Source organism: Dipodomys merriami, unplaced genomic scaffold (assembly GCF_024711535.1).
Source record: "Dipodomys merriami isolate MVZ:Mamm:240054 unplaced genomic scaffold, mDipMer1.0.p SCAF_202, whole genome shotgun sequence".
In the NCBI taxonomy this organism is placed as follows: domain Eukaryota; kingdom Metazoa; phylum Chordata; class Mammalia; order Rodentia; family Heteromyidae; genus Dipodomys; species Dipodomys merriami.
This window is the reverse complement of record NW_027203405.1, coordinates 829,742-856,802: the sequence shown is the minus strand read 5'-3', so window position 1 is coordinate 856,802 and position 27,061 is coordinate 829,742. Positions and strand designations below refer to the sequence as shown.

Here is a 27,061-nt window from a genome sequence, read left to right as displayed (position 1 = left end):
AGCTCCTTGTGGATGGGAAATCAACACAGCCCCTGCTGTGCAGATCTAATTAAGGCCTCCAAACGGTGCCTGTCAGGAGGATTAGCAGTCTGCAAGGTGGGTCCCCGCTGGTAGGGTCTGACAGCAGGTGCCACTGCCACAGTCTCTGTCATGTGCCCAAAGGGAGGTGGCAACATGGCCTCCCACTGTGGCTGGGCCGCACTCATGCTTGGCTAGGCATGGATGGATCTGCCCAGCCTGGAGGAGCAGGACCAGCAGACAGGAACATGGCCTCAGACAACAGGAGCCACAGACTGGAAGGGCCTAGAGTGTTCTCTCCTCCCTGCCCCTTCCACATTCCGAGACACCACACAGAACGGGATCACCCAGGGCCACTGATGAGGCTGATGTGGGAGAGCTGCTGACGCCTGCCTCCCACAGACCCACAGGTGGGAGAGAGGGAGACTCAGTAACAGGGTGGACAGCAAAGGGTAGCCAGGCCACCCCTAATCCCGTGGCTCACAATTTCAGACCAGCTTGAAATCACCTGTCTGAATGCCCAGCAAAGAGCTCTTCCTCCCTGCAGGTGCCCAGGGAAGCCAGACAGACAGCAGGGCCCAGGCCTGGGGCAGCTGGCATGCACACACATGCCCTGTGATCACAAACAAGTGTGCTAGAGGCACCGGCAGGTACAAAGAAGCCCATCAAAGGGCACAAAGACAGCAGAAGCCTCAAGAGACAGGCGAGGGCTGAGCACAATGGCCTAGCTCTGCTGCCAGCCTGGGCACATCCTCACCAGGTGGGCGACCAACACCTCCACGGCCAATGCCTCCAGACAGACGCTGTCTCCACGGGCATCTCAGCCACACAAAGCAAACGGGTGCCTGGCGCGGGCAGGCGGGCCAGTGATGGCACCCCTTCTGGCAGCATGCCTTCCGGGGAGCCCACCATGCCAGGGACAGGCCTGAGACAGGCTACCTGGCTCTCTTCCACCTGGATGATTCTAGCAGAGTGCGGGGACCAAGGTGTGCAAGCATCAGGAGTCTCTCCTCACTGGCCAACTCAGGTGTACCCTGATTTCTGCATACCTGGTTTTCTTGGGCTGGAGAGCCAGAGGCATCTAGCTGCAGACAGCTACCCAGCAAGTGGGCTGCCTTTAGCTCTGCAGCCTGCAGTGGGGGTGAGGGGAGACAGAGAGACAGCACGTCCAGTGGTGAAGCCCACTGGACAGGCACCCTCCACCACATACACAAAGCGCCAGGCCATCCATGGAGCTTCCACACCCTGGCAAGGCAAGCCGCCTGCCTGCCCTCTGTCCTACAGCTCTGTGCCAGTCCCTCCATGCCAGCCACTGCCAACGGCATGGAACAGAGAGAAGCAGGAGAGAGAAACAGGAGGCAGACACTGCAGTCAAGTCTCCCCGAGTCCCAGCTCCCTGAGTGGATGAGCACAGGAACACAGGCCCAGTGGGAACTGGGACCAGTGCCCAGCACTGCTTCTTTCCCCAGGGTCCACTGCCCTCTCTCATGCTACCCTTCAGGTTCCTAGGCCACAGGACGGTGACTGGCTTGGAGTCTCAGACCTGGCCACCTAGCCACATTACCCAGGGCTGCTGGTCAGACTGAAGCAGCAGCAGAAACCGCCCCCGAGGACACACAGATCAAAGCCATGTGAAAACGCCAGGGCTCACCCATGCAATTAACTTGCTGGAAGCTGGGGATGGCACCAGGGCATGCCTAGACAGACAGAGGCTGAGGATCTGGGGAGGCAGAGCCAACACACAGACAGGAGAGTGGGCAGCTGTTGGCTAGGGCATCGGAAGGGCTGTGGAAGCCTGGCACCAGTGACTTACGCCTATAATCTTAGCTACTCAGGAGGCTGAGGTCTGAGGATCGCAGTTCATAGCCAGCCCAGGCAAGAACCTCCGTGAGACTCTTATCTCCAATAAAAAGCACCAGAAAACCAGAAGTAGTGCTGTGGCTCAAGTGGTAGAGCACTAGCCTTGAGCTGAAGGGCTGAGGAACAGTGTCCAGGCCCAAAGTTCAAGCCCCATAACCAACAAAAAAGAAAGAAAAAGAAAAAGAAAAGAAGGGCTGTGGAAAGTCGCTGGAACTCAGAGCCACCCTCCATTCCCCACCATATCAAAGCAAAGCTCTGAGAGTCGACTGTAAAGACTTCCTCACTGCAGGGAAAAACCACTGCAAGTGAAGATGAGAGGACTTCCCTCCATGTGTCTGCAGGCCCAACGCTCAAGGCTGCCTCTCTGGCTGAGAGGTCAGAGCTCGAGTATAGAGAGACCAACAGGACCAACGGGACCAAAGTCAGACACTGCCTGGGCTATTCGCTCAGTCCAAAGGAGGGAAAAAGAACAAAGGGCAACCTGGAGGCTTGTCTGAAGCAAGAGTGACTCCCCAAGCCTTCACTGCTATGGCTGAGCCCACAGGAAGCACTGTCTGCTGAGACTCGGGGTCCCTCTCCAAGCATGTAGCTGCTAACACTGGGGTGTGGCTTGTTACCCTCAGCACTCATGGGAAAGACGAAGATGGGATAAAAGGGAAACAGACGCCGGGGTGAGTGAGCCAGGGCATTGTCTATAGCCGTTAGCTGAGGATGGGTGTGGTGGAATCCTCACCAGCTAACAGAACTGTCAGCCTTGGGAGTAGAGCAGGAACCACTGGATGCTGGGGAGGGAAAGAAAAGGCAGGGAACACCAGACGATGGAAAGGGAGAGGGGAGGGGCAGCGACTGAGAGGAAGAAGCGCCCGTCTCAGCTCCACCACTGCGCGGTAACACTTGTCCTGCACAGCCACAGGACCCAGGGAGGAGCCTGGGAAAGACGCTAGCAGCAAAGGGTGTGGTCAGGACCCCCACTATGCTGGCAGTCAAGATCCTGTCACTAGACCAAGATACAGGTGGAGCAGAGCTGGGTGCCGGTGACCCACACCTGTAATCCTAGCGACTCAGAAGGCTGAGATCTGTCAGGATCTCAGTTCAAAGCCAGCCAGGTAGGAAAGGCCATCAGACTTATCTCTCTAATAAACTACTCTAATAAACTGGAAGAGGGGCTGTGGCTCAAGTGGTAAAGGGCTAGCCTTGAACGAAAGGAGCTCAGGGATGGCGCCCAGGCCCAGAGTTCAAGCCCCAGAACCAGGGGCAAAAATTACAGGTGGTACACATCTGCAGTCCCACCCTCCTTGGGAGGGTGTGGGGGAGGACAGCTGCTTGAGCCCAGGTGTTCAATACAAGTCTGAGCATCACAGCAAGACCTTGTCTCACAAAAAGAAAAACGAGGAGGAAGAAAAGGAGACAGAGGAAGTGAGCAAGATATTAAACTACTAAAACAACCTAGGGTCCAGCAGAGGGCTGGTCTGGACAGAGCACCTCTACCCCCGATCCGGGAGGACCTGAGATCCCCTGCTCAAGGGCTCTGATCCACCCCCAGAGAGTGAGGTGTCACAGCATACCCTCCCGTCCTGGGGCAGTGGCGTGATGAGAAAGAGAGCAGAGATGGACAAAGATACAGTCTGGAAAGGAGCCAGAACACCACCACCAACAAAAGCTGAAGTGAGACTAACCGGTCTAGAGAGGGCCATTCACAATCGCGTCCAGCTCATTAGAGTGAAGATAAAAGTGCACAAAATATGTGCAACACAAACTACAGCTACATAAAGCAAAACTCTCAGAGAAACTAGTAAGCCTCACCCTGAATATGCCTCCTCGAGGTATTTCACAAGTGGCTGGTGCAAAATGCCACAAAGACTGGGGGCATTTGTCCTGCAAGAGGAACTGAGCCTCACAGTCCCACGGACTAGCTCGTAAGAACTGCAAAACCCACTGAGAATAACTGCTCCTCAAAGGGCGAACAGAGAAGCAGATGGTTAATTATGTGTTTATGGAATATTCTACAGCAGTGAAAATACATGGCACCTGCTGCATAGCTGGATCTAAGACAATAAAAGTCGTTTCTATGAATCCATTTTTCCATAACTGACATTCAATAGCCTAAGGCCTAAGAATTCCTACAGGCCCTGGAGAAACTCAGCCTTCCAGACCAGCCCACTTGCCTCTAGGCTTTTCCCACTTTATGTTTACTTCACCAACTGTGGGCACGCCTCTGCTGCTCCCCTGCGCCCTTCCAGCGGTGCCTGTCCGCCTCACCCCAAGACCACCACTCTGGTGGTCCATTAGACTACACGTTGTCCCCACTATCAGGTGACAGTGTTCAGCCCCCTCACCTCCAGTCCTACCGCTGAACAAAGAATTTTTCAGAATGCCTAAGACAAAGGTCTTGAGCGCTTCTAGGAGACTGGATGCCCAGCAGTTCATATCTACAAATCCTAGCTACTCAGGAGGCTGAGATCATAGAAGGAGGTTCAAAGTCTTATCTCCAATTAACTATCAAAAAACCACAAGTGGAGTTGTGGCTCAAGTGGTAGAGTACCAGCCTTGAGCAAAAAAAGATCAGAGACAGTGTGCAGGCCTTGAGTTCAAGCCCTAAGACCAGCACAAACAAAAACAAAAACAAACAATAACAAAAAAATCTTCCAGGGAAGAAAACCAAGCTCACATACATTGTAGAAATTGGCACTAAACACAGTGATGGCACTGAAGGCAAGGCCTTCCTATCTGAGCTCAATCATTTTCCACCTGGAATTCCACACGTCAGGTAAGGAAACATCCATGGATCTACATTTCTCAGTTCCCCACTCAAAAAACTTAAAAGGAAAACAAGACATTCCCATAATTGAGGGAGTCAGGAACAGAGAAGACATGTGAGCCAGAGAACAGGGAACCTCCCTGGGGCAGGGGGGCCAGATGACCTGGAAGGTATCCCCACACACAGCCAGGCAGCCCAGAGGTGTGGAAGACGGGACTGTGAAGGGGAAAAGGAACAAACAACAGATGAACCCAGTGAACAGCAAAAATGAGTACAAGAGCAAGTATGCAAGTTTGGGAACAAACCAGAAATCCAAACAGAAGCAAATGAAGAACATTAAAAATTCCAGAGAAGCCAAGCACCAGTGGCTCATACCTATTATCCTAGCTACTCAAGAGGCTGAGACCTGAGGATCGAGGTTCAAAGCCAGCTTAGGCACAAAAGTCTGTGAGATTCTTATCTCCAATGAACCACCAAAAAACCAGAAGTGGAGCTTTGGCTCAACTGGAAAAGGGCTAGCCTTGAGCAAAAAAATAAGGAGGTTAGACAGTGCCCAGGCCCTGAGTTCAGACCAGCACACACATACACACAAAAAAGAATTTCAGAGAAAACCAAGTTATAATAAGTCCTAACCATAAAAATCCAGGGGCTGGGTACCAGTGGCTCACACCTGTAATCCAAATACTCCCGAGGCTGAGATCTGAGGGTCACGTTTGAAGCCAGCCAAGCAGGAAAATCTGTGAGACTCATCTCACAGAAAACTGTAAGTGGCACCGTGGCTCAAAGTGGCAGAGCACTATCCTTGAGTGAAAAAGCTCAGGGTCCTGAGCCCAGACCCCGAGTTGAATGAAGCCCCATGACTGACAATTAAAGTAAAAGTGTCAGTGGGAGCTGGGATGTGGCTCAGTGGAAGAGTGTTTGCCTAGCAAGTGCAACATCCTAGCTTTGAGCCCCAATGCATATTAAAAAGACACACAAAAGAAACAATTAAAGTAAGCAACATTAAAACTGAACTCTTGTTTACAAAACACTGTGTAGCTGGGGACAAAGGCTCATGACTGCAATTTAACTACAGAAAAGGCTGAGACCTAGAGAGTAGTGATTCTGAGCCAGCCTGGGCAGAAACCTCCAAGATACTTCATCTCCAATTAACCAGCAAAGAGAGGTATGGCTCAAGTGTACGAGGACCAGATGTGTACCTGCAAGCTGAGCATTGCAGGACCAGAGTTCAAGCCTTGGTAGTAGCAAAAAACAAAAAATCTACCAAAAACCTACAAAAAAATAAAAGCCAGGTGCCAGTGGTTCACATATACCTATAATCCTAACTACTCAGAAGGCTGAGATCTGAGGATCACACTTTGAAGCCAGCCCAGGTAGGAAACGCTGTAAGACTCTTATTCGCCAATAAACCACTCAGAAAAAGACAGAAGTGGAGCTGTAGCTCAGGTGGTAAAGCACTACAGACTAGGGGACAGCACCCAGGCCCCAAGGTCAAGCCTCAGGACTGGGAAAAACAAATCCAAGCATCATGATGGAGCACTTTCCCAGTATGCACAAGGCCCTGGGTTCCATTTACAGCGCTGAGAGAAAACCTGTTACAAAAATGAAAAGCCAATTAGAAAATATTTGCAAACTACACACCTGACAAAGGACATCTATGTTCAACACAGAGCACTTTCATCAATCAGCAAGATGATGAAAACCCAAATAAAACTAAGGGGAAAGATGTGAACTGACATTTCACTAATGAGAAACAAATGGCAAATAAGCATATGAAAAGATATTCAACATCTCTAATTAGGGAAATGCAAATTTGGAAATACCCCAAACAGCCACGAACAGACTAGAAGAACAGGATGTGGCATCTCCGGGGAGGACAGCCGGGGGGACGCCGGGGGGACACCAGGGGGACATCATCCAGCAGCACCGCATCAGAACCATGCTCAGTCACTAGGGCCTCCAACACTGTACTGTGTGTGTAGACCTGGCAAGGCTGGACAGCAATCACGTGAAAACTGACTGAATGACTGCATGACATGACCCCACCAACCCTGGCAAACACTAAGTACCAGCAACAGAAAGGCCAGTGGCTGGGGGCATGGCTCAAGAGGTACAACGTCCACCTAGGAAGTACTGTTCCAATGCCCGCAGGTGAGTGGGTGCCTAGAAGGATGGAAGGAAAAGCCCATGACTGTGGGAGGAATGGACACATTTCCCACCTTGTCCCTGGCACTGGGACAGGCCCATGCCACGCAGTTCCCCATGCTTCCATTATTCCTCAGTGATGCAGCAAAAACAAGGAGTCCTAACATACAGTGGGTCTCTGCTCTCAAGACAACATACCATCACATAAACACTGTACACTGAGTTCAGCAAAAGTTATGACTGTGATACTGGATGTTAAAAAGGGATAGCACAGACCCCAAGGAGTCAACAATGTCCATAGTTAAAAAACAACCAGGCCAGGGCTGGGAATGTGGCTTAGTGGTAGAGTGCTTACTTAGCATGCATGAAGTCCTGTGTTCCATTCCTCAGTACCACATAAACAGAAAAGGCCAGAAGTGGCACCATGGCTCAAGTGGTAGAGTGACAGCCTTGAGCACAGAGAAGCTAAGGGACAGTGCCCAGGCCATAAAGGTTCAAGCTCCAAGACCTGGGGAAAAACAACAACAAGCCAAGCGTCCGTGGCTCATGCCTGTTAATCCTAGCTACTGAGGAGGCTGAGATCTGAGGATCTTGGTTCAAAGCCAGCCCAGGCAGGAAAGTCCGTGAGATTCTTATCTCCAATAAACCAACAGAAAACCAGAAGTGGCACAGTGGCTAGAGCACTTGCCTTAAGCTGAAGAGCTAAGGGACAGCACTCAGGTCCAGAGTTCAAGCCCCACGACCAGAAAAAAAAAAAAAAAAAAAAAGAACAGGCCAAGAATCCTGGCTCACGCCTATAATCCTAGCTACTCAGGAGGCTGAGCTAGATCTGGAGGACTGTAGTTCAAAGGCAGCTTGGGTAGAAAAATCCTTGAGACTCTTACCTCCAAAATAACCAACAAAAAGCAAGACAAAAGGCTCCAGGAGTTAAGACTCAGCAGAACAAGCAAACATAGTACTAGAGATGGAGTTCAAGCCCAGGTATTGGCAAAAAAGAGGAGAAGGAGGAGGAAAAGGGAAGGAAGGGGAGGAAGAGAAGGAAGAGGGAAATATGGTCATAGATAGCAAGGGTGTAGGCAAACTAGTTTTCATCAAAATTGAACTTCCAGCATTTGATCCAGCAATTCCACTCCCAGATACATTATCAGAGAAAACAAAACATCCATCCATGCAAATACTTGCACATCCGTGTCCACAGCAGCACTATATGTAAAAGCCAAAAAGCAGAAGCCCAAACATCCACTAACAGGAATGGGCAGACAGGATGTGGCCTATGCAGCATGGAATATTATTGGCCATAACCAGGAACCAAGTTTTGACACATGCTACCAGAAGGTGACCACTGTATGTCAGTGAAAGCCAACCAAGGTCACATGCTGCACAACTCTCTTACATGAGGTGTTCATGGAGAAAGCTCAGGTGAGGGCTTCCCAGGGCTGGTGGAACTCTGGGGACCAGGAGGATGAGGGAGGGACCACAAATAGTACGGTTTTCTTTTTCAGGTGAGTAAGTGTGAGCTAGATAAAGGTAATGGTTGCAACTTCTACTGAATTGTGCGTGGAAATGGGTGAACTAAGAGTTGTCAACAAGGAAAAGCCCTGAACAAGCTTGGCCAGTTCACTCTCCAGTTCAGCCCCAGGACAGATTTCAAAAATCCCACACAGGAAGCAGCTCCCCAATTCCAGGCTGAGCCAGAGCCTTCTGACTCCTCACCTTCACAGACCCTAAAGGACTAGCCAGCAAAACGCTCTAGGATCTCTTCTGTCTCAGACATACCAACCCTTACTGTGGGGTCTCTGCTAGAGCCGGCACCTCAGCCTCTGCGTGGGGACACGGGAACAAGGCACTTGGTGGTTCAGCCCAGGACACTGGGGCTCACACCCAACCCGGTGTCAGGGGGCTGGCCAGGCTGAGCTGAGAGGCAGGACACCAACTCCAAACTCCCACAGACTGGCCCAGGAGCTCAGGGGTAGGATCTCCGCGTGGCCAGATCTGACCACCCACTGCCCTATCCACCTTGCCTACCACCTCAGGCTGCAGGCATGATCTCAGAGAGCACTGGGTAGCCCTCTGGCCGCACCCTTGGCTCCTCAAGCACAAGAGGAGAAAGCTTCCCCCCAGAGCCATGAGAGCTGCGGGCATATGGCCTGAGAGCACCGTCTACCACATAGGCTCAGCCCACGCTGGAGGGCTTCTCACCCCGCTGCCCCGCTCTAACAGCCTGGCCCCTTCCGTCACACAGCCACCACTTGGGATGTCCAGGCCACAGAACCTTGGTATCCTCAAACAAGAGGATACCAAAAAAGGAAGTGAAGCCCGACTTCCATGCAAGAGGGTGTGAGATGCAAAGCTGCACCAGGCAGGGGAAGACAGAGGCTGCTTTGGGGAGAGAAACCCAGCACCACTAACATGACCCAGTAGCCAAGGAGGCGGCCAGCACCTGACCCTGGCATGTCACATCTACTGGCTTCCGAGTGAGCATCTCTACCTGGTGTCCTTGCTGGCCACACCTGAAGGGGATGGCCTTCCAGAATGGTACTCACAAGGAGGCTTTGCAGACAGGAAGATCTGTCCTCCATGCCCAGAGCCTAGAAGAATATAAGTGGTTCTTGGCTGATTTGCCTTTTCTCAGAGGGTCACGACCAGCACACAGGGCACAGCCCACCGAAGTACTATAGTCCCAGGCCTGCCCAGTGGTCCTGTGAGGGAGGGTGACCTCAGCCACATGACACCTCCTCCCTGTGCTGAGAGCCACAGAAACTCGGGGCTCTACCCAATGTCAGATCTGCAACCACGCCACATGGGAGCCCGTGACTTCTAACATTTCAGTATTCTTGATTATGTTGTCAACAGCAACTCTTTGTAAGACATCCACAAAACACAGAAAGTGGCTGGGAAGGCGGCTTAGTGGTAGAGCGCTTGCCTAGCAAGCATGAAGCCCTGGGTTCCATTCCTCAGAACCACATACACAGAAAAAGCTGGAAGTGGTGCTGTGGCTCAAGTGGTAGAGTGCTAACCTTGAGCAAAAGAAGCTCAGGGACAGTGCCCAAGTCCTGAGTTCAAACCCCAGGACTGGCAAAACACAGAGAGAGAGAGAGAGAGAGAGAGAGAGAGAGAGAGAGAGAGAGAGAGAGAGAGAGAGAGCATAAAATAACAAGTTACCCTGGAATTCTACCTGTCAACAAGAGGGGTGCGCTCCTGTGACATATCTAAGTAGTGTGGGAACCATCATTCACAGGCCTGCAGCCTCTCCATTATTACTGGTCACCAGTCCCTTCTGCCAGCAACACAACTCTCCTCAACACCCTTAAACACCCTCCACATCCTCAGCCATGCTCCTCAGGGGTGACAGTCCACCCACGGAAGCTCCAAAGCCTGTCTCCAAGGTTGTCTGATGCACCCCACTTTCAGTGAGGGGTAACCTTCAACAGCCCTCATGATTTTTCTTTTGTGGTGCTGGGGCTTGAACTCAGGACCTGGGCATTGTCCTTGAGCTCTTTTTGCTCAAGGCTAGTGCTCTACCACTTGAGCCACAGCGCTTTGGGTTTTGTTTTGTTTTTGAATATTGAAGGCAAAAGTCTCACAAGGACTTTTCTGCCCTGGCTGGCTTCCAACTGTGATCCTCAGATCTCAGTCTCCTGAGCAGCTAGGATTACAGGTGTGAGCCACTGATGCCCAGCTGATTTTTTTTTTTTTAATTTTTTGGGTCCGGTCATGCGGCCTGAACTCTGGGCCTGGGTGCTGTCCCTCAGCTCTTAAGCTCAAGGCTAGCGTTCTACCACTTGAGCTACAGCGCCACTTCCGGCTTTTTTCTTTTTGCTTATGTGGTGCTAAGGAAATGAACCCAGGGCCTCAGGCATGCAAGGCAAGCGCTCTACCACTAAGCTACCTTCCCAGCCCAGTGTGATTATTATTTTTAAGCATATTTTGACAGGCCAAACTTGATCCCAAATTGAAGAAGGCCCAGATAACAGAACAGCACTGGGTCTACACAGCATATTAGGTGGTCTAGTGTAAGAGTCTTACCAAGTTCCTTGGAGCCCTGGCTCTCACTGGCCAGCTCTCCCATCTTCACCAGGGCATCAAAGTAGCCTTTGGCAGCGAAGGTCACACCTGAGAGGAGAGAGAGCAGTTAGGTCCATCCCAAGGCCTGGCCGAGGCCCATAGCCAGCACTGCAGTCACAGCTGAGTCACCCCCTCATGAGCCCGGACAAGCGAGGACTACTCCAGCTTTATTCCTGCTTCTTGTTGGTCTTCTTATTCCGTTCCCATCACGAGGGCTCCTTTTATTTGTAAGAACACAGTGTACTGTGCAGGTCCAGAGCTATTCAAGTCAAACTGTAGAGCGTGGAGCCCTGTCACATCACGTGCTGTTTGCTGAGGGGGAGGGCCAGCTGCTCAAGTGTACTTCAGGAGACTGGGTGCTGACTCAGGGTTAGAGCTCTGCAAACATGGAAAGCAGGGGCCGCTGATCTACCCACAGAGTCCCCAGCCAAGCTGCAACAGGAAGAGCCATTGTCCCGGAAGGGTGCTCATCGCCCAGAGCGGGCTGGAAACATCACAGCCCTGAGGTGGCCAGAGGGCCCCAACAGCAAGTTAGAGGCACCACAGTAACAAGACTGGGGAAGCCCAGAGCCTGCCTCCCGGGGTCTAAATGGGGAGTCAGGGCTTCCTCATATCTTATTTGGGGTGAGAGGGTTAGTAAACCTCCACATCTGAGGAGGGGCCTTTGCACACTGCCCCTCCCTCCTGCCCTTCAGACTGCAGGACAAGCCGCCCGGCCTGGAGCGCAGGGCCACGGCAGCTACCAGCAGCACAATTACAATCTCTCATCTGTTTTCTACAAAACCCAGTTAGGGGCTCATAATTGGACACTTTATCAAATTTTATTTATATGGTTTTCAATTAAGTGCACACAATTGTTCTGTGCCACAAGACTGTCCCCAGGGGGCTGAAGAGCTGCTGCTGCCAGGTTGGGGGTTTTGGGGGCGAGATTAAGTGGAAGAAGACGAAAGAGAAGTTGTGTGTGTGGAGGCTGGCGAGGAAACTGAGGTGGTGCTGTGGCCAGGAGCCTGGACCACTGTGCTCAGTCCTGAGACAATCAAGGAAAACAGGAAGAGGAAGTAACCCTCCAGCCTGTCCTGTAACGCAGCCTGACAACCGCAGGAGGAAGCCCAGGGGGAGGCCGAAAGGCCTGAGGAAGCCCAGGCCTAAGCATCAAAGAGCTGGAGGGTAGATACCACAGGCCCAGCCTCCACCAGACCCAGGAACTCCCCAGACACAAGACAACTGGGAAAAGCATTCCATTAGCCCAAGGGGGAGCCACACAGGGAAGAAGCCCCCACCCCCACCCCCTTGGCAGCTTTGAAATACACCAGTCCTGCCCCTCCTCTCTTGAGGGTGGAGCCAGCCTGGACCTCTGGATTCAACGGGCCTGGAAAAATTAGTTTTGCTTGGAGAATCTGACACAGGCGCATTGCACCCAGAGACAGCGGGCCACCCCAGGGATTCGTGGGGGGGTGGGGGGGAGGAGACGATCTTCGGTATCTCCAGGCTGCATCTCCCCTTCCAGCCTCCTCCCTGAGGCCTCTCCCAGCTGTCAGCCTCAAAGCAAAGCTAGTTTTTTCTAGGCCAGGCCTCCCAGCAGTGGAGGGAACAGGAACCAAGGACACCGTGTTCACTTCCACACCGAGCCTCGGGGGCTCCTCCTGGGGCAGTGGCCATCACCACATCCTGAGCTCTGCAGTGCCCTCAAGCTCTGTGAGTGGAATCTCTACTTGAGGGCAGCAGCTGTTTATGATGGATTCAACTGGAACCAAATCTATGAGTGCACAGATGGCCTTTCTGAGCCCCGGGACCCCCCGAGGGTCATGGAGCTCAGGGCAGGGCTGTGCTCGGAACTCCTGGGTCATGGAGCTTCAGGCAGGGCTGCAGAGTGGGGAGAAGAACCATCCCAGGCGGTGAAGACCCCATCTAAGGGCCAGCACCATCCACCTGGGTCTATGAAAACACAGGACCAAGTTCTAGGGAGGTCTCAGATGCAGGAAGACAGGAGGACTACATGCAGGGCAGGAAGGCCCTCTGGTCTCTGTATTGGATGTAGCAAGCAGGCAGATGGGCCTGACAGGGTTGGACAATCCCTTCTTCAGAGCAGACAGGAGGATATGGTTAGAAACAGGCCAGGGCGCTGGGAAGGGAGCTCATCAGTAGAGTGCTCGCCTAGCCTGCATGAAGCCCTAGGTTCCATTCCTCAGCACCACATAAAAAGAGCTGGAAGTGGTGCTGTGGCTCAAGTGGTAGAGCGCTAGCCTTGAGCAAAAGAAGCTCAGGGACAGTGCCCAGGCCCTGAGTTCAAGCCCCAGGACTGGCAAAATAAAAAATAAAAAATATGCCCAGATGCTGGGCTCTCTGTTCCCAAGAGACTATGGAGTAAAGGTAGCAGAAAGAAAAAATGTGAGGCCTCTTTGTTGTCTCTAACTTGAGCTCCCAACTGGACAGAACCTCCCCGCACAGGTCAGGGCCATGACACAAGCAGGCCAAGGAAGTGCTAGGAAAATGGTGCTCACTTGGAGACACACAGTGCTCCCTACTGAGGGGAGGGTGTTGCAGTGAGTCAGGTGTGGTGGCACCACCTGCAATCCCAGCACTCAGGAGGCCGAAATACGAGTCATGAGTTCCAGGCTAGGTTGGGTTACATAGCAAGAACTTCTCTCCAAAAAGAGCCCAAAAAGGAATGGTTGAGCATCTGCCTAGTATGATCCAAGGTTTGGGTTCAATCCCCAGTAACCTGGAGGGTATTGCACAAAAAATAAATTTTAGACCTTCCCACCCCCCATAAATGTGCTACAGCCAGCAGTGGCTTCAAGCCTACATAGAGAAACATAGCCAAGGGTGCAAGAGACTAGGGGTCAGGGCTCAGGAACTGTGGGTGTCCGAGTAAATAGCATGACCTGGCACTACTGGGTGGAAACACCAGACGCACCAAGGGCCACGGTGCTGGCCTGGCAACTCCAGGCCTCCTGAGCCGGGCAGGGCTATCTCAGGGTTAGTGAACCCAAAGGGTCCAACACTGCCACCGCCATCCCTAGAATCTCCGGTCTAGACTCACAAGGGTGCAGGGCATCCAATTACAAGGAGAAGCTACAGGTTCCTGGCTTAGACCTCTGTGGTCTCCACCCCAGTCTTACGGAGTCCAGATGGCTCTGGGGACAGAAATCCACACTCCTGTCCTTACGTCACCTAGTTGTCCCGCTAGCTGCAGGACAAGACTGGCCTGCATAACAGGGACACAGTCGGAATTGGCCGGCACTCATGCCCTCCCGTAGCCTGTGGGGTTGTTTCTGGAACGAAGGACCCCCCTGGGCTGAGTGGAGTCCATCTGTGAGCCGGGGCAGTGCAAGCCAGGGATGGGGCTGGGTGCTGGCTATAGGCAGCCTGCTTTACCTGCAAGGGCTTTCTCATAGTTCTTCCCCATGGCGATGAAGTTGCGGAGGCTGGGGTTGAACTGCTCCATGATGGTCTGGAAGAGAGCAGAGAGAGGGGGGTCACCAGGGCTTGTGTTGCCTCTGTGGAGGGCATTCAGGCACCCGCCGCCTCCCAGCTTCCCGACCTCAAAGCCCTGTTCTGCCCCCGCGGCTGTCCTGAGCCTCGGCGTCCATCACATGTGCACCCTGGCGGGGCCAGAGCACCTGCGATCAGCATCGGGGTCCACAGGGCTCATGCAGCAATGGCCAGCAATCAGACACGTGCAGCTGAGTGCCTGCTGTACCCGGCTGGCTGAGGAGCCTGCCGTACCCGGCTGGCAAGGCTGAGTCAGCCGTAGGAGGCCGCCTGCTGGCCACACACAAATGCTCCACGATGCCCCCCACGCCAAAACCCTAACTCAACACATCAATTACCAACATCAACTCTGATTAGAGACATCCACAGCCTGATTTGCAAACACCACGCTATGAATAATCCACCAGGCTCCAGAGCTGTTTGCCCGACGGACTACAGTCGCTGTGCCAATATCAGCAGTTCTTAGACTCAAGAAATTAGATTTTCACTGGGAAAGCCAAATAAATGTTTTAATTACAAAGCGTAAAAACAGGCGCGCGCACGCGCACGCGCACACACACACACACACAAACAGCAGCCAAGTGAGAATTCTACCAGCACAATACGCAGCACCACTGTCAACAACCAACCCCAGCCAAGGAGGACCTGGGTGGAACTTAAAACAAAACCCTTCTGCAGCACATCCTAAGTCTTCTGGTCAGCTGTTTGTCCTATTAAGAGCCCAGTTCTTCCGGAGGATGAAGATAACTGGAAGGAAGGCCGCCAGGCAGCCGTCACCTATCACCCCAACCTGTGGGCTGAGGCCTGTCCCAGCTCCTCCCTAGGCTGCAGGACCAGCATGGCAGGTGAGAGGGGGCTTAAGGACACCAATCCCAGGGCCCACATGGGGTCTGACTCCAGAAAGCCCAGCAACATCAGCTCCCCTCACCTGCTCTTCCCTGTGGCAAGGCCTCTCAGGAAACAGCACCAAGATGAATCCTTGAGTTCTGAACGGCACCCACCCACATTCAGGCCTGGGCTCGCTGTCCCCACTGTCTCATGAGGCTCCAAGGCTGAGAACCTCCCACACAGAAATACTGTCCACTGGGCCTCCCTTCCTGAACAGAGCACAGATACTGGCATTTACGCAGAGCTCAAGCACAGGAGGGGACACAGCAGCCCCCCAGATGCACAAGGTCTCATCCCTAGAAACATCTTGAGGGAAGTGGGAGAGCTCAGCTGCAAAGCAGTGCAAAGGCCTCACAGCAAGGTAACGATAGAGGGAGCAAGTATGGGGATGTCCCCCAGAATGGGAGGGAGGCTGGGCGTGGTAGTCATACCTGTAATCCCAGCACTCGGAGGCAAGCAGGAGTATCAAGGCCAGCCTGAGCTGTCTCTGAAAGACAGAAGAAAGAGGAGCTAGGTGGAGAAAGAAGGCTCTGGCCAGGGCTGGATTCCCTGTTTTACACACCAGTTGTGGGGAGGTATGGTGAGCTCTGAGCAGCCATATTCAAATTGCCCTTAGAACCCAACAATGGTGAGGAAACCAGGTACAGAAATGGATGGCGAGCCAGGCACCGGTGGCTCACACCTATAATCCTAGCTACTCAGGAAACTGAGATCTGAGGATTGTGGTTCAAAGCCAGCCAGGGCAGGAAAATCTAGGATAGACTCTGATCTCTAATGAACCACAAGAAAACTGGAAGTAGTGCTGTGGCTCAAGTGGCAGAGCGCTCGCCTTGAGCTAAAGGGCTGAGGGACGGCGCCCAGGCCCGGAGTTCAAGCCCCATGACTGACAGAGAGAGAAAGAATGTGATGTGTTAGTGAAAGCAGGGCAGAACCTGGTCTGGCCAACTCTGGGGAGGCCAGTGTGCCCATGTGTGCGGGTTCATGTGTGCACACATGGGGGAGGAGGGGTGCCTGTGTGTGTGTGTGCATGTGTGTGTGTGACAGAGTCACCGCGAGACGTTTCTAATCCAGAACAGACCAGAAGGTGGGTAGGCAAACACCACCCCTCGTTAACAAGTTAACAGGACTCCGGCCCCGGAGTAATGGGAACCATTGCCATGAACATCCTGAACGACAGGTAAAATGTGGGAGCTACCCGGGCATCTGCTGTGTGACAACGCAAGAGCTGTGAGGTTTCACTTCCTCGGTGCACAGCTGAGCTCACACCAGAGGAATGTGAGAGCCAACGGGCAGGGCAGCGAGCGTGCGTGCTGCGGCACCAGCCAGGCCACCTGGGCACAGCCATCTGTCCCAAGAGAGGCTGGCCAGCCAAAACACACCAGGGCTGGGCTGCGCTGGGCTGGCCTGGAGGCGGTGTCAGAAGCATGAAGGCCGTGGGGCTGACATACGGATGAAGCCTCTGCGGGTGGAGCAGCCCAGGGCCTCCTTCTAGCTCTGAACACCGGCGCTTGGCCCTGTGCCAACAGTGGGGTCTCCTGCTCCTGCTCAAGGCCACAACCCCAGTCATTCCCTCTCCCAGAAACTGTGGGAGGAACAGGCCTTTCTGGTAGTGGCCAGGTGTGTGTGTGGGGGGGGGGGGAGTCTCTCTGATCTCTCCCTATGGTCCTTCCACCATTCAGATTTCCAGAAGCTTTCCCATGAGAACACCAAGTGAGGCCCAAACCATCCACCGAGGCCAGGTGTCAGGTGTGGCTGCTGCTGCTTCCTGTGTCCTATAGTCATGTGTCCACCCCCCACCAAGTGAGCACACTCAGGCTGGCCTGCTCTGGACTGGCCACCAGCCATCTTTCCTCAAGTGAAAGAAGAGTGTATGACTCCACAGGACTTCTCCGGAGAGGTGCTGAGCACAAGCACTTGAGGAAGGGGCCTGCTGACAAAGGGGAGGGAAGTTACAGCTTCCTTATCAACTTCAAAGGACACAAAACCAGAGCAGAAGCTGGACCTTGAGGAAAGCAGTGCCTCGACCTTGAGGAAGTGAGCTTGGTCTCTGTGTGGGAGCCTCCCGGTGTACTGAAGGCAGCGGCCGTGCGGAAGGCTGCCTGGGCCAGATGTGCAGTCCTGGAGCCTGGAGTGGAACTTGGGGCCTCCTGACGGGATACAAGATGGCTCCTCAGGACCCTGCATGCCATGACCTGGTCTTCTGCCAGGACGGAACCCCACCTGACAGTAAGGACGATACATCGTTTACACCCACTTCCCGTCTCTTCTACATCACTTTGATGGTTCCTGGGGTAACTTCCCTAGTCCAAGAAATATATTTAGCAGCAACCTTCTTTTATTTATGCCCTTGCACGTTCAATGTATTTATTGAGGAAGACCTTCTGTGCACCTGGGGAGGCAGGGCCAGGCCCAGGGATGCTCACCCTTCAGCTGAGGTGACAAAGTAGGGTGTCCTGTAGCGCTTCCAAAGAACCTAAGCCCAATGGCGTTCCCCCTCGGGGCCAGCCTGGAGTGACCGCCTGCCAGACCACTGAGGACAAAGTGCGGCAGACCAGTCACCCGTGACATCCCCTGCGCAAGGGAGAGGGCTAGGATGGCTCTTTGCAGAAGAGGAGACTTTGCCCCTCTGCTTCTGCGCCCAGCTTCCCTGGCTGCCAGCACAGGGTTCTGTCCACTCTTCTGTCTTGGCTCCAGTCACAACCCCTCTCAAGCACTGCCTGCCGTGGCCAGACATTCCAAGCAAAGGATGGGCCCCAGTTCCGGGCTGTGTCCCTGTGCCTGTGTGCTTCAGTGTGCCGGGGCAGAGGCAGGCACGGCCCACATACACAGGCATCCTAGGCCCACATACATAGGCATCCTTCCTCTCTCCACACATACCACTCGGAGGAAGAGAATAGCGAGTCTCCCTAGCTGCCGGGGGCCCTCTTGCACCCTGAGCTTCACCAAACCCATCTATGGACAATGTGGATCTCAATCTTAGGGAGTCTTTCTGGCAGTTCCTGGTGAAACCAGGTCCTGGCTTCAGCTCTAGGTCATCCAGCTGTCATCCCATTCCAGCAACAGCAGAAAGAAAGGTGAGGGACAAGGCCACCTGCTCCCACTCCCAGCCTGTTCCTCAGGCCAGTGCTCAGAGCAGTTAACTCCTGGAGGAATTACCCCGCTTGTTTTCAGCACCGCTGACGCTGTCTTCCCAGGCGTCTGGTGCTACCTGTTCGTCTGCCCACAGTGCCCTCCCACTGCTGTGAGACTCAGCAGAGAACTGGGTGCCAGTTTTGCAGGCTTGACGCAGCTTTCCCACGTCCACAGTCATGTCACTACCTAGGTGAGGAGAGGCCCAGCTCCCTGCCAGAATCCAGGTGTCCCCAGAGAGACCAGCCCAGGAAGCCAGACTCCCAGGGAAGGGAGGGTGAGGTGGGGACAGTGCCAAACATGTGGGGACCCACGGAGCCCAGCCTGGGCCCCGGGTGTGGAGTACAAGGTGTGGACAGGGTCCTCCTTGGAGGATTTCCCACAGCTCACTGATCTGAGCATACAGGCTCTGTGTGTGCGTACACACACACACACACACACACACACACACACACACACACACACACACACACACACACACACACACACACACCCCTTGGAGTGCAAGTCCTTTGTAACGTGTGACCTGCCCTAGGCAAAAATCCTGCTCATGGTACAAGAGAACTGAGGGTTGCTGTACTCTAAAACTAAGGGTCTCTCCTGAAGGAACCAGTGTTAGCTCAGTGGGTACGGAAGGCTGCCTGGAGGAGGCAGACCATGAATGTGCTTGGCTAGAGGCACAGGAGCAAGGAATGTGTCCCTGTAATTTCCGGCCACAGGCTTCCGGTAGGAAACAGCCCCTGGAGTGAGGATAGAGCAGGAAGAACAGGCCCCTGAGAGGAACGGGATCAGGTGACCTGGCCCAGGGCAGAAGGAAGCCCACTGTGGGCAAATAGTTCTCTGCAATACTGTATGGGAGCACCAACCACACGCACCCTGAACACCCCCGTAGACACCCAGCCCACAGGGACAGAGCATTCAAGAACAGGCCCCCTTCTGTAGGGCAGGAACAGAACTAGGAGAGAGAGAATTAAGGTCCTTGCCAGAAAAGGAAGGGTGGTCAAGGAAGCCACTGGGTTCAAAGGGGTAGGAAACAGGCAGCAGAGGAGACTGACAGAGGGAAGGCAAAGCCCAGCACTTCCAGGACAAGCAGTGGGACAGGAACCAGCCCCACACTTTGGCTCAGGGATCCAGCAAGACCTGGGCAGAGGCCACCCTGTGGCCAGGCAGCCGCTCTAGTTCTCAGCTCCAGCGGCTGCCCCCAGAAAGCTGCCAAGAGTAATGAAGAAACTCCCTGAGTCTTTGGCAGGGCGCCTGGATGTGACAGGAGGGAGCAAGGTGGCCTCTGTCAGGAGGGGCCAGAGGGCAGGGCCTCCTTCCCAGCACCCCTGCCTGTGCCCATCAGCCAGAGACAAAGAGGCCCCAGGAGAGGGACCTCTTGCAGCCACAGCAAAGCCCTAGCTGTAAACAATTGCCACAAAGGATGTCTGGTCAACTCCTCAGCCAGGCTTTCCCCTGTAGAACTCAGGCTCACAGGGCCCCCAGGACCCCTGACAACCATTATCCTGTCAGACCTCTGTGCTAGACCCCCAGCTTCCCAAGGGCCGCTGGAATGTGGGTGATGAAAGAACTAATGATCTGGCAGACGTCCCCAAGGGCGAAAGCTACACGTGGGTGTGCAGGCAGACGCCCAGCCCGGACCATACACAAGGAAGCCCCCATGGCTTACGCTGGAGGCTAGGCTGTGGGCTCCAGGAGGGCGTGGAGGCCAGGCCTGCACGACTGGTCCCACCCCCACAGGAAATGGACATCACTGGTCAATCCAGCAGCCGAAAGGGCCGGACATGGGACCAAAACAATCTGCCTATGTCCTTCCTGTCGGAGAGATACATCCTGCCCATCCCACCTCCATGAGGACACAGCCTCTGGCCAAAGCTTACAGATAACTCCCCAGCTACCCTGGCCTGGGTGCCCGTTTGAATCTTGGCTCAGTCACCTTATCAGCCCACGGGTGTGGCCCTGCTACTTCACCCCTCAGAGGTGTCCCCATGGATCCCCAGAAACACCCCCTATGAAGTCAATGCAAGGATAAACAAGGCCAACCACACAGAACTCCCAGCTGTGCCTGCTGTAAGCAGGAGGCAGGCATCCAAGATAATCCCTAGATAGCCAAGCCCACACCTTCCACAGCTACCACTCCACCTTCTCCCACAGAGCCAGTGAGTGGTGACGACGTCCAGGCCCGGGCACCTGGCTCCTCAGCCTTCCCAGCGTGGGCTGGGCCCCTGCCCTGGCCTGACCAGAGCCAGCCCTGACATGAGGGTGCGGACTTCTTGCCCTGCGTGGACACCTGTGTGATCCCCTGCCCCTCTCTCTGGTGCTGTCACAGCAGCATCTGGGACATGGATAGGTCACTCATCACAGGCCATTCAGTGACTATCTCCTGGCATGACTATTTTGACCCACAAACCATTAAAGGACTAGCTTCTGAGAACACTCTATTGGTCAAGGAAGTACCAGTAACAAAAGTGGCAGAGCACACATCTGGGGCCTAGGAGACACTCCTGAGCTAGCCGAACGTCTGGGGAAAGTCTGACCTCAAACACAAAGACATTTGAGGAAAATCCTAGCCTTTTTTTCTTTTCTGGTGGTGCTAAGGATGGAACTCACCATTGTGCATATGCTAAGCAAGCATTCTGCCACTAGACCACACAACAAACCTCTAGATAAAAGAACCATTTCAGCAAGCAGAAAAATTCTAAGCCAGAAGAACAGACTCTCACTTGTGACATCTCTAGGCTCTGGCATCTTACATGGAGGGATGATGTACAGAATTCCGGTACCCAGGCCCCATGAAGGGGGCATGGGGTCGGGGTCTCACGCTGAGAAACCATCCAGTTTGGCTTCACCAGGCTCCTGAGCCTTCATCAGTCAGTCATGCTCATTGTCCAGGGGCAAGATTGGACCAAGGTTACGTGGCCAGGATGGAGGAACGAAAAGCCAGGCATAGTTTCTTCTGGCAGTCCCTATGGAAAGTCAGGAGCAGATTAAATTTTCCAAGGCATAGCTAGCCAGCCAAACTGGAGCAGGCAGAGGTGGCTCTGATTAGGTGGATTGGAAGGCGGAGCTGAGAGAAGGGGGGCAGCACAGGAAGCTGGCCCGGCGCGAAGCCCTACTGCACCACAGCAGGCAGCCCAGGGCTCCTGCTCAGCAGCAGCAGCACGTGGCCCACACAGGGCAGAGCCCGAGCCTACCCCAGGTTCCTGAGGTGATGTCCTAGAAGCAAAAGCTCACAGCCTTCGTGTCGCTCTCATGACACTCCAGCCACTCTTGTCTCCCTGGCTCAAGCCCAACCTCAAGAGTCCTCAGGACACAGCAGGACAAAGTGCTTCTGAGGAACATGGGCCCCGCTCCAGAGCCAGTGCTCCAGGGACCCACAGATAGCTGGACTGAAGCTGCTCGACTGCTGCTCTTGAAGCTGAGAGCCAAAGACAGCAAACCCACTGCAAAGGCAGATCAGGACTCCATGTGATCTCTCGCCATGCAAAAGCAGAACTCATTCATCCCCAAAGCACTGGCAGGTCCTCACCAAAGCCTGGCCACCTGTCCAGGTTCCAGAGGATACCCCAGAGAGGGAGTCACCCCAATCACAAAGCCAAATGGGCCCAAACCTGAGTCCCAGGTGGAAAAGAAGGAGTTTCTGTGGTGAGCAGCCTGGAGCAGCCAGGGGCAGGCAGTTTGGTGATAATGTCCCTGCAGGCTGGAGCTGTTCAGGGGTATTCCTCCCCTCTCCCCCCTCCGGGGGCTGAGGCCCCTCACCCATCTTGCAGCTACCCAGGCACAATCAGGGGCCAAGAGTGACTCAGAGCAGGGGGAGCAGGAGGCTAGAGAAAGGTGCCAACTTGGTCCCCATCTGTCTGCAATTACTTTGCGCCCAGACCGCGCACGGGATGGTGGTGCCGTGCTGTGTGTGGGAGGCTGACAGGTCTCAGCGCCCTGAGGGCTGGGTTCAGGGCGCACTGGCTCCTCCACACAAAATCTCAAGGGAAACTGCTCGGGCAGGAGCTGGGAAAGCACCGAGACAGACTCTTCACCTGTGTACCAAAGGCTGAGAAAGAGCCGCAGCAGCCCAGAGGCATCCTCACCCTGTGCAGGCATCCGCATCCAGCAATGACAGTCACGGACAGGGCTAGTCCAGGGCAGCTCGCAGAGAGGGGCCAGGAGAGGCCAGAGGGACCCAGACAGTGTGGGCCAGTCCTACCCACCTTCTGCTCCAGCAGTGACGTTTGGCTATGCCCTAACAGGGTCCGAATCCACTAATGAGGGATTAGAGAAGACCAGGACCTCACCTCCCTCCCAGTCCATCTCCTCATGTGCAGGAGAGCGGACACTACTCTCCAGTTTAGCGGCCACACCATGCTCACAGGACCTCCCCCTATAGCCAATGCCCAAGAGACAATAAATACACAGCTCTCTGGAGCTGGACCTTGGAAGTTTCAGCCCAAAGCCATGACAGCAACAAGAGCAGACTCCCAACATCACCCCCCCTCACCCCTCCAACAGTGGCCTTTGAGAACCTGAAGCAGCAGCACCAACCTTCTCTAGAGCCTCAAGTTCAGCCACTGGGCCCCAGAGGTCAGGCTGAGCTCCCCAACAAAGACACATGGCCAGGGCACAGCAAGCACGCTACCAACCTGGCTGCAGTGCTGCAAGTGATTTCCCCACACCCACGACCCCCAAGTGTCACATGTACCAAGAAGTGACAGCCTGCAACAACACGCCAGGCACTGGCACTAGGCACCGTGTGAGCCAACAGAAGAGCTGATGACCTACAGGGCATGGCCTGGGCATGAGCACTGCAGAATCTGGTCATCTTAGAGAGGTCAGCGTGGCAGAGAGCGTGCCTGCTACTGCCCTAGTGCTTCCTCAAAAGGGGACAAGATCTGAACAGCTAAAATGCTGCTGCTGGGCAGCCCGGAAGGTACTGGAGGGAAGGAAGCACAGAGGGGACCATTCAGTGAGCGAACCCAGCCATCCTAAAATAAAGGACCACACATACATGGACCCACATGCATGCATGTATGTGCATACGTGTGTACACACATGTGCGTATGCACATACTTCAGGAATGTGCCTGGTACTGCCACCAGGCAGACAGCTGCATTACCCAATCTGTCCTACCTCACTGTCTGTACAAGCGCCCTCCCCCCCGCTTCTGGAAATAAAGAGGGAATGCCAGCAGCAGAGTACTTGGAGGTCCCACAACACCTTCCTGGGGAAGGGCGTGGAACTCAGCAGGCCATTGGTGGTAGGCCTCTGCTTCCCAGAACCCCATGCACACTGCCCCTCACCAATCATGAGATACAGCAAACCCAAAAAGGCTTTAGAGACGTCTAGAATGTGCCACTTTCACAAGAACAGCTCGAGCAGGGTCAAGCTGACTTACCAACCGCAGCTGCAGGGTGATCAGATGACCCCTGGTAACAGTCTGACTACAGTGGCCACAGGAGTCCCTGGGGCCACATCCACCAACAGCCATATAGGGACTCGCCTGCTCTTCTACCTTGCTGTCTTCAGGGAAGCCTAAAGTGCTATTCCAAGAAGAGTTGGAGCCGCCCACCACCCTCAACCCTTATGAGGTCATCAGGTAGTCAGGGCTTCTTTGGGGATATGCAAAAAGACAACCTGACCTCCCCCGGCAGGCCCTCCTCCCACAGCCAGTGGCCAAGGAACACTACACGGCCCTCAGGACCTGGACCTTGGAAGTTTCAGTCCAACGCCACCATCAGGAGCCTCAGCAAACTGGCTTTTTTTTGTTGTTGTTGGTCATGGGGCTTGAACTCTGGGCTTGGATTCTGTTGTTTAGCTCTTCAGCTCAAGGCTAGCGCTCTACCACTTGAGCCACAATCACCACTCTGTTTTTTTTTTTTTTTTTTTTTTTTGTCGGTCGTGGGGCTTGAACTCTGGGCCTGGGCGCTGTCCCTCAGCTCTTCAGCTCAAGGCGAGTGCTCTACCACTTGAGCCACAGAGCCACTTCCGGTTTTCTGGTGGTTTATTGGAGATAGGAGTCTCATGGTCTTTCTTGCCCGGGCTGGCTTTGAACCGCGATCCTCAGATCTCAGCCTCCTGAGTAGCTAGGATTACAGGCGTGAGCCACCAGCGCCCGGCTACCACTCTGTTTTTTGATGGTTTGTTGGAGGTAAGTCTTATGGACTTTCCTGCCTGGGCTAGGCTGGCTTTGAACTGCAATCCTCAAAGCTCAGCCTCCAGAGTAGCTAGGATTACAGGAATGAGCCACCAGCGCCCAGCTCCAAACTCATCATTTAAAAGGTTCCTTCTCAGCTGGGTGCTGGTGGCTCAGGAGGTAGAGAGTTGAGGATGGCAGTTTAAGGCCAACCTCAGGTAGGGAAGTCTATAAGACTTTTTTCTGGGTCGATTGTGGGGCTTGAACTCAGGGCCTACATGCTGTCCCTGAACCTCTTTGTGCTCAGCCATAGCACCACTTGAGGTTTTTGAGTGGTTAACTGGAGATCAGAATCTCACAGGGAGTTTTCTTGTAGGGGCTGGCTTCGAACTGCAATCCTCAGATCTTAGCCTCCTGAATAACTAGGATTACAGGCATGAGCCACCAATGTGCCCAGCAATCAGAGACTCTTATTACCAATTAACCAAGAAAAAAAAAAAGGCAGAAGTGGAGGGGCAAGTGGAGGTGTGTCTCAAGTGGTAGTGTGCTAACCTTGAGCAAAAAAACAGTTCAAGCCCTAGGACCAATGCCAACAAAAAACAAACCAAAACAAAAGGCTTCTTCTAAGCCAGGTACCCATGACTCTCATCAGGCTGAGATCTGAAAATCAAAGCCAGCCCAGGCAGAAAAAACTGAAACTCTACCTTCAATTAACCAGGAAAAACCCAGAAGTGGAGTTATGAGAAGAAAAAAAAAAAAAAAAAAACAAGCAAGAGGCCTTGAGTTCAAGCTCTAGTGCATATACATACGTACATGTACGTACGTACATACATACTCACACACACACACACCTCCTTTTGAATACTTTTGGACCTTTAAAGACCTAAAGAAGGGGCTGGGAATGTGGCTCAGTGGTAGAGCACTTGTCTTGCATGCCTGAGGCCCTGGGTTCGATTCCTCAGCACCACATAAGCAAAAAGAAAAAGCCAGAAGTGGAGCTGTGGCTCAAGTGGTAGAGCGCTAGCCTTGAGCTGAAGAGCTGAGGGACAGCGCCCAGGCCCACGACTGGACCTAAAAAATAAAAAATAAAGACCTAAAGAAGACCTTTAATTTTCTGGTTGCCCTCATTGCCCCCAACCCAATACCAGGGATTGAACTCAGGGTCGGGGGGGGGGGGGGGGTCTACCATTTGAATCACTCCCTACAGCCATTTTGGAATAGAATCTCACTCACTTCTTCTAGGCTGACTTTGAACTGGAGGCCTCCCCACCCTCACCTCCTGAGTAGCTGGGATGACAAGCCTGCATCATCAGACCCTACTTGTCTGCTTCATTCTCAGCAGCACTCAATCTGGGCAGCAGACAGACACCCCCGGCACTCTACCCCTTGGAGCCAGGCAGCTACCTGGGTGGACGTCAGGTAGGCCCCAGGTTCTGCCTCCCAAGCGCGGAGGGAGGACCTTTCCTCACCTCACTGTCCACTCCCCTGCTGGCCTGAGGGTCCAAGGATGAGTTCCCGGTTGACATCACATGGCTGTCCAGTTTACCTCTGCTTCATCTTTCATGAAATTCCCCGAGGACACAGCTCCCAAGGGAACAGGAAAGAGGTCAGAGTCTGCATTAGATTCTTCCAGGAGGAAAATCAAAACTGTATACTTTATTCTCAATTTTTAATCAGCAGGGCCAAGGACAAATGTCTGTTTGCCAAGGCAAACAGCACTCAGAACTGCAGTTGAGGTGGTGCAAGGGCCAAGCCGCATGGCGGGTGACACTGAGCAGGCCACACGCCTGCCTTTCCAAGAGGCACTGCCAGGCGGGCATGGGAGCTCCCCCAGCAGGGAGCGAGAGGGAGCCGAGGCCCAGGAGGAGACAGCATGGTAGTGCCTAGACTGGCTCGACCAGCCCTGATCTGCACCCCGGTGGCCAACGAACCAAAGCTGCCCAACCTGTACTGGCACTGCCAAGACACCGCAGCTTCCCAGTGAGAAAACACAGAAAGGGAACAGAGCCCAGGATTTGAAGACTCAGCAGACAGGCCCCCAGAGGGTGGCAAGAGCCACCTATCTACAAAACCAAACCTGCCGTGCAGCAGGAGAGCTGTCACGCGGGCAGCAGTGGCCCCGGGGCGGAACAGCCCTTCCCACACTACAGCCCGAATGTGTCCAACCTGAAAAACCCTATCAAGATCGCACTGCCACGCCTTCCCCTGGGAAATGCACCAAACCACCCCTGGTGTGTCCAACACAAGACAGGTCAGATCCCTGGGTTTAGGGAGCCCCAGACCTGCTGGGCTGCAGTCAGAGGAGCTAAGAGTTCCAAATGCACGCTGGTGCCGATCGTGTTTCCTGTCACCGCCACCGACCTCCCTTCACACATCCAGATGAATTACAGCGGCGTGTGCGGGAAGCCCAAAGCTGCAACGCCGCCGCTGCCCGGCGGTGACGGCCGTGGGATTTCCCGGAGCACGGCTACTCCGCAGGCCCCTCGCGGGCGGCCACCGGGGCTCCCAGCGCGAAGACGGTGCCCAGCACCTTCCTTCCCTCCCAGAACTTATGACTAATAATTTAATAAGCCTCCCGC

General features: G+C 54.0%; 1 protein-coding gene across 7 annotated transcripts in view; it reads right to left on the bottom strand.

The window, feature by feature from the left end:
* The window catches only part of Baiap2 (BAR/IMD domain containing adaptor protein 2), a 67,558-nt gene that overhangs the window by 39,196 nt on the left and 1,301 nt on the right, over nt 1-27,061 (bottom strand). For all 7 annotated transcript variants that reach the window (XR_011373846.1, XM_070031613.1, XM_070031614.1 and 4 more), the window contains exons 2-3: nt 14,225-14,300; nt 10,808-10,894 (exon numbers count right to left, since the gene is read on the bottom strand). Coding sequence is in view for 6 of the 7 variants with exons in the window: in XM_070031613.1 (XP_069887714.1) it covers nt 10,808-10,894; nt 14,225-14,300 (163 nt within the window). In the remaining variant the exon portion in view is untranslated. The remainder of the gene's footprint in view (nt 1-10,807; nt 10,895-14,224; nt 14,301-27,061) is intronic.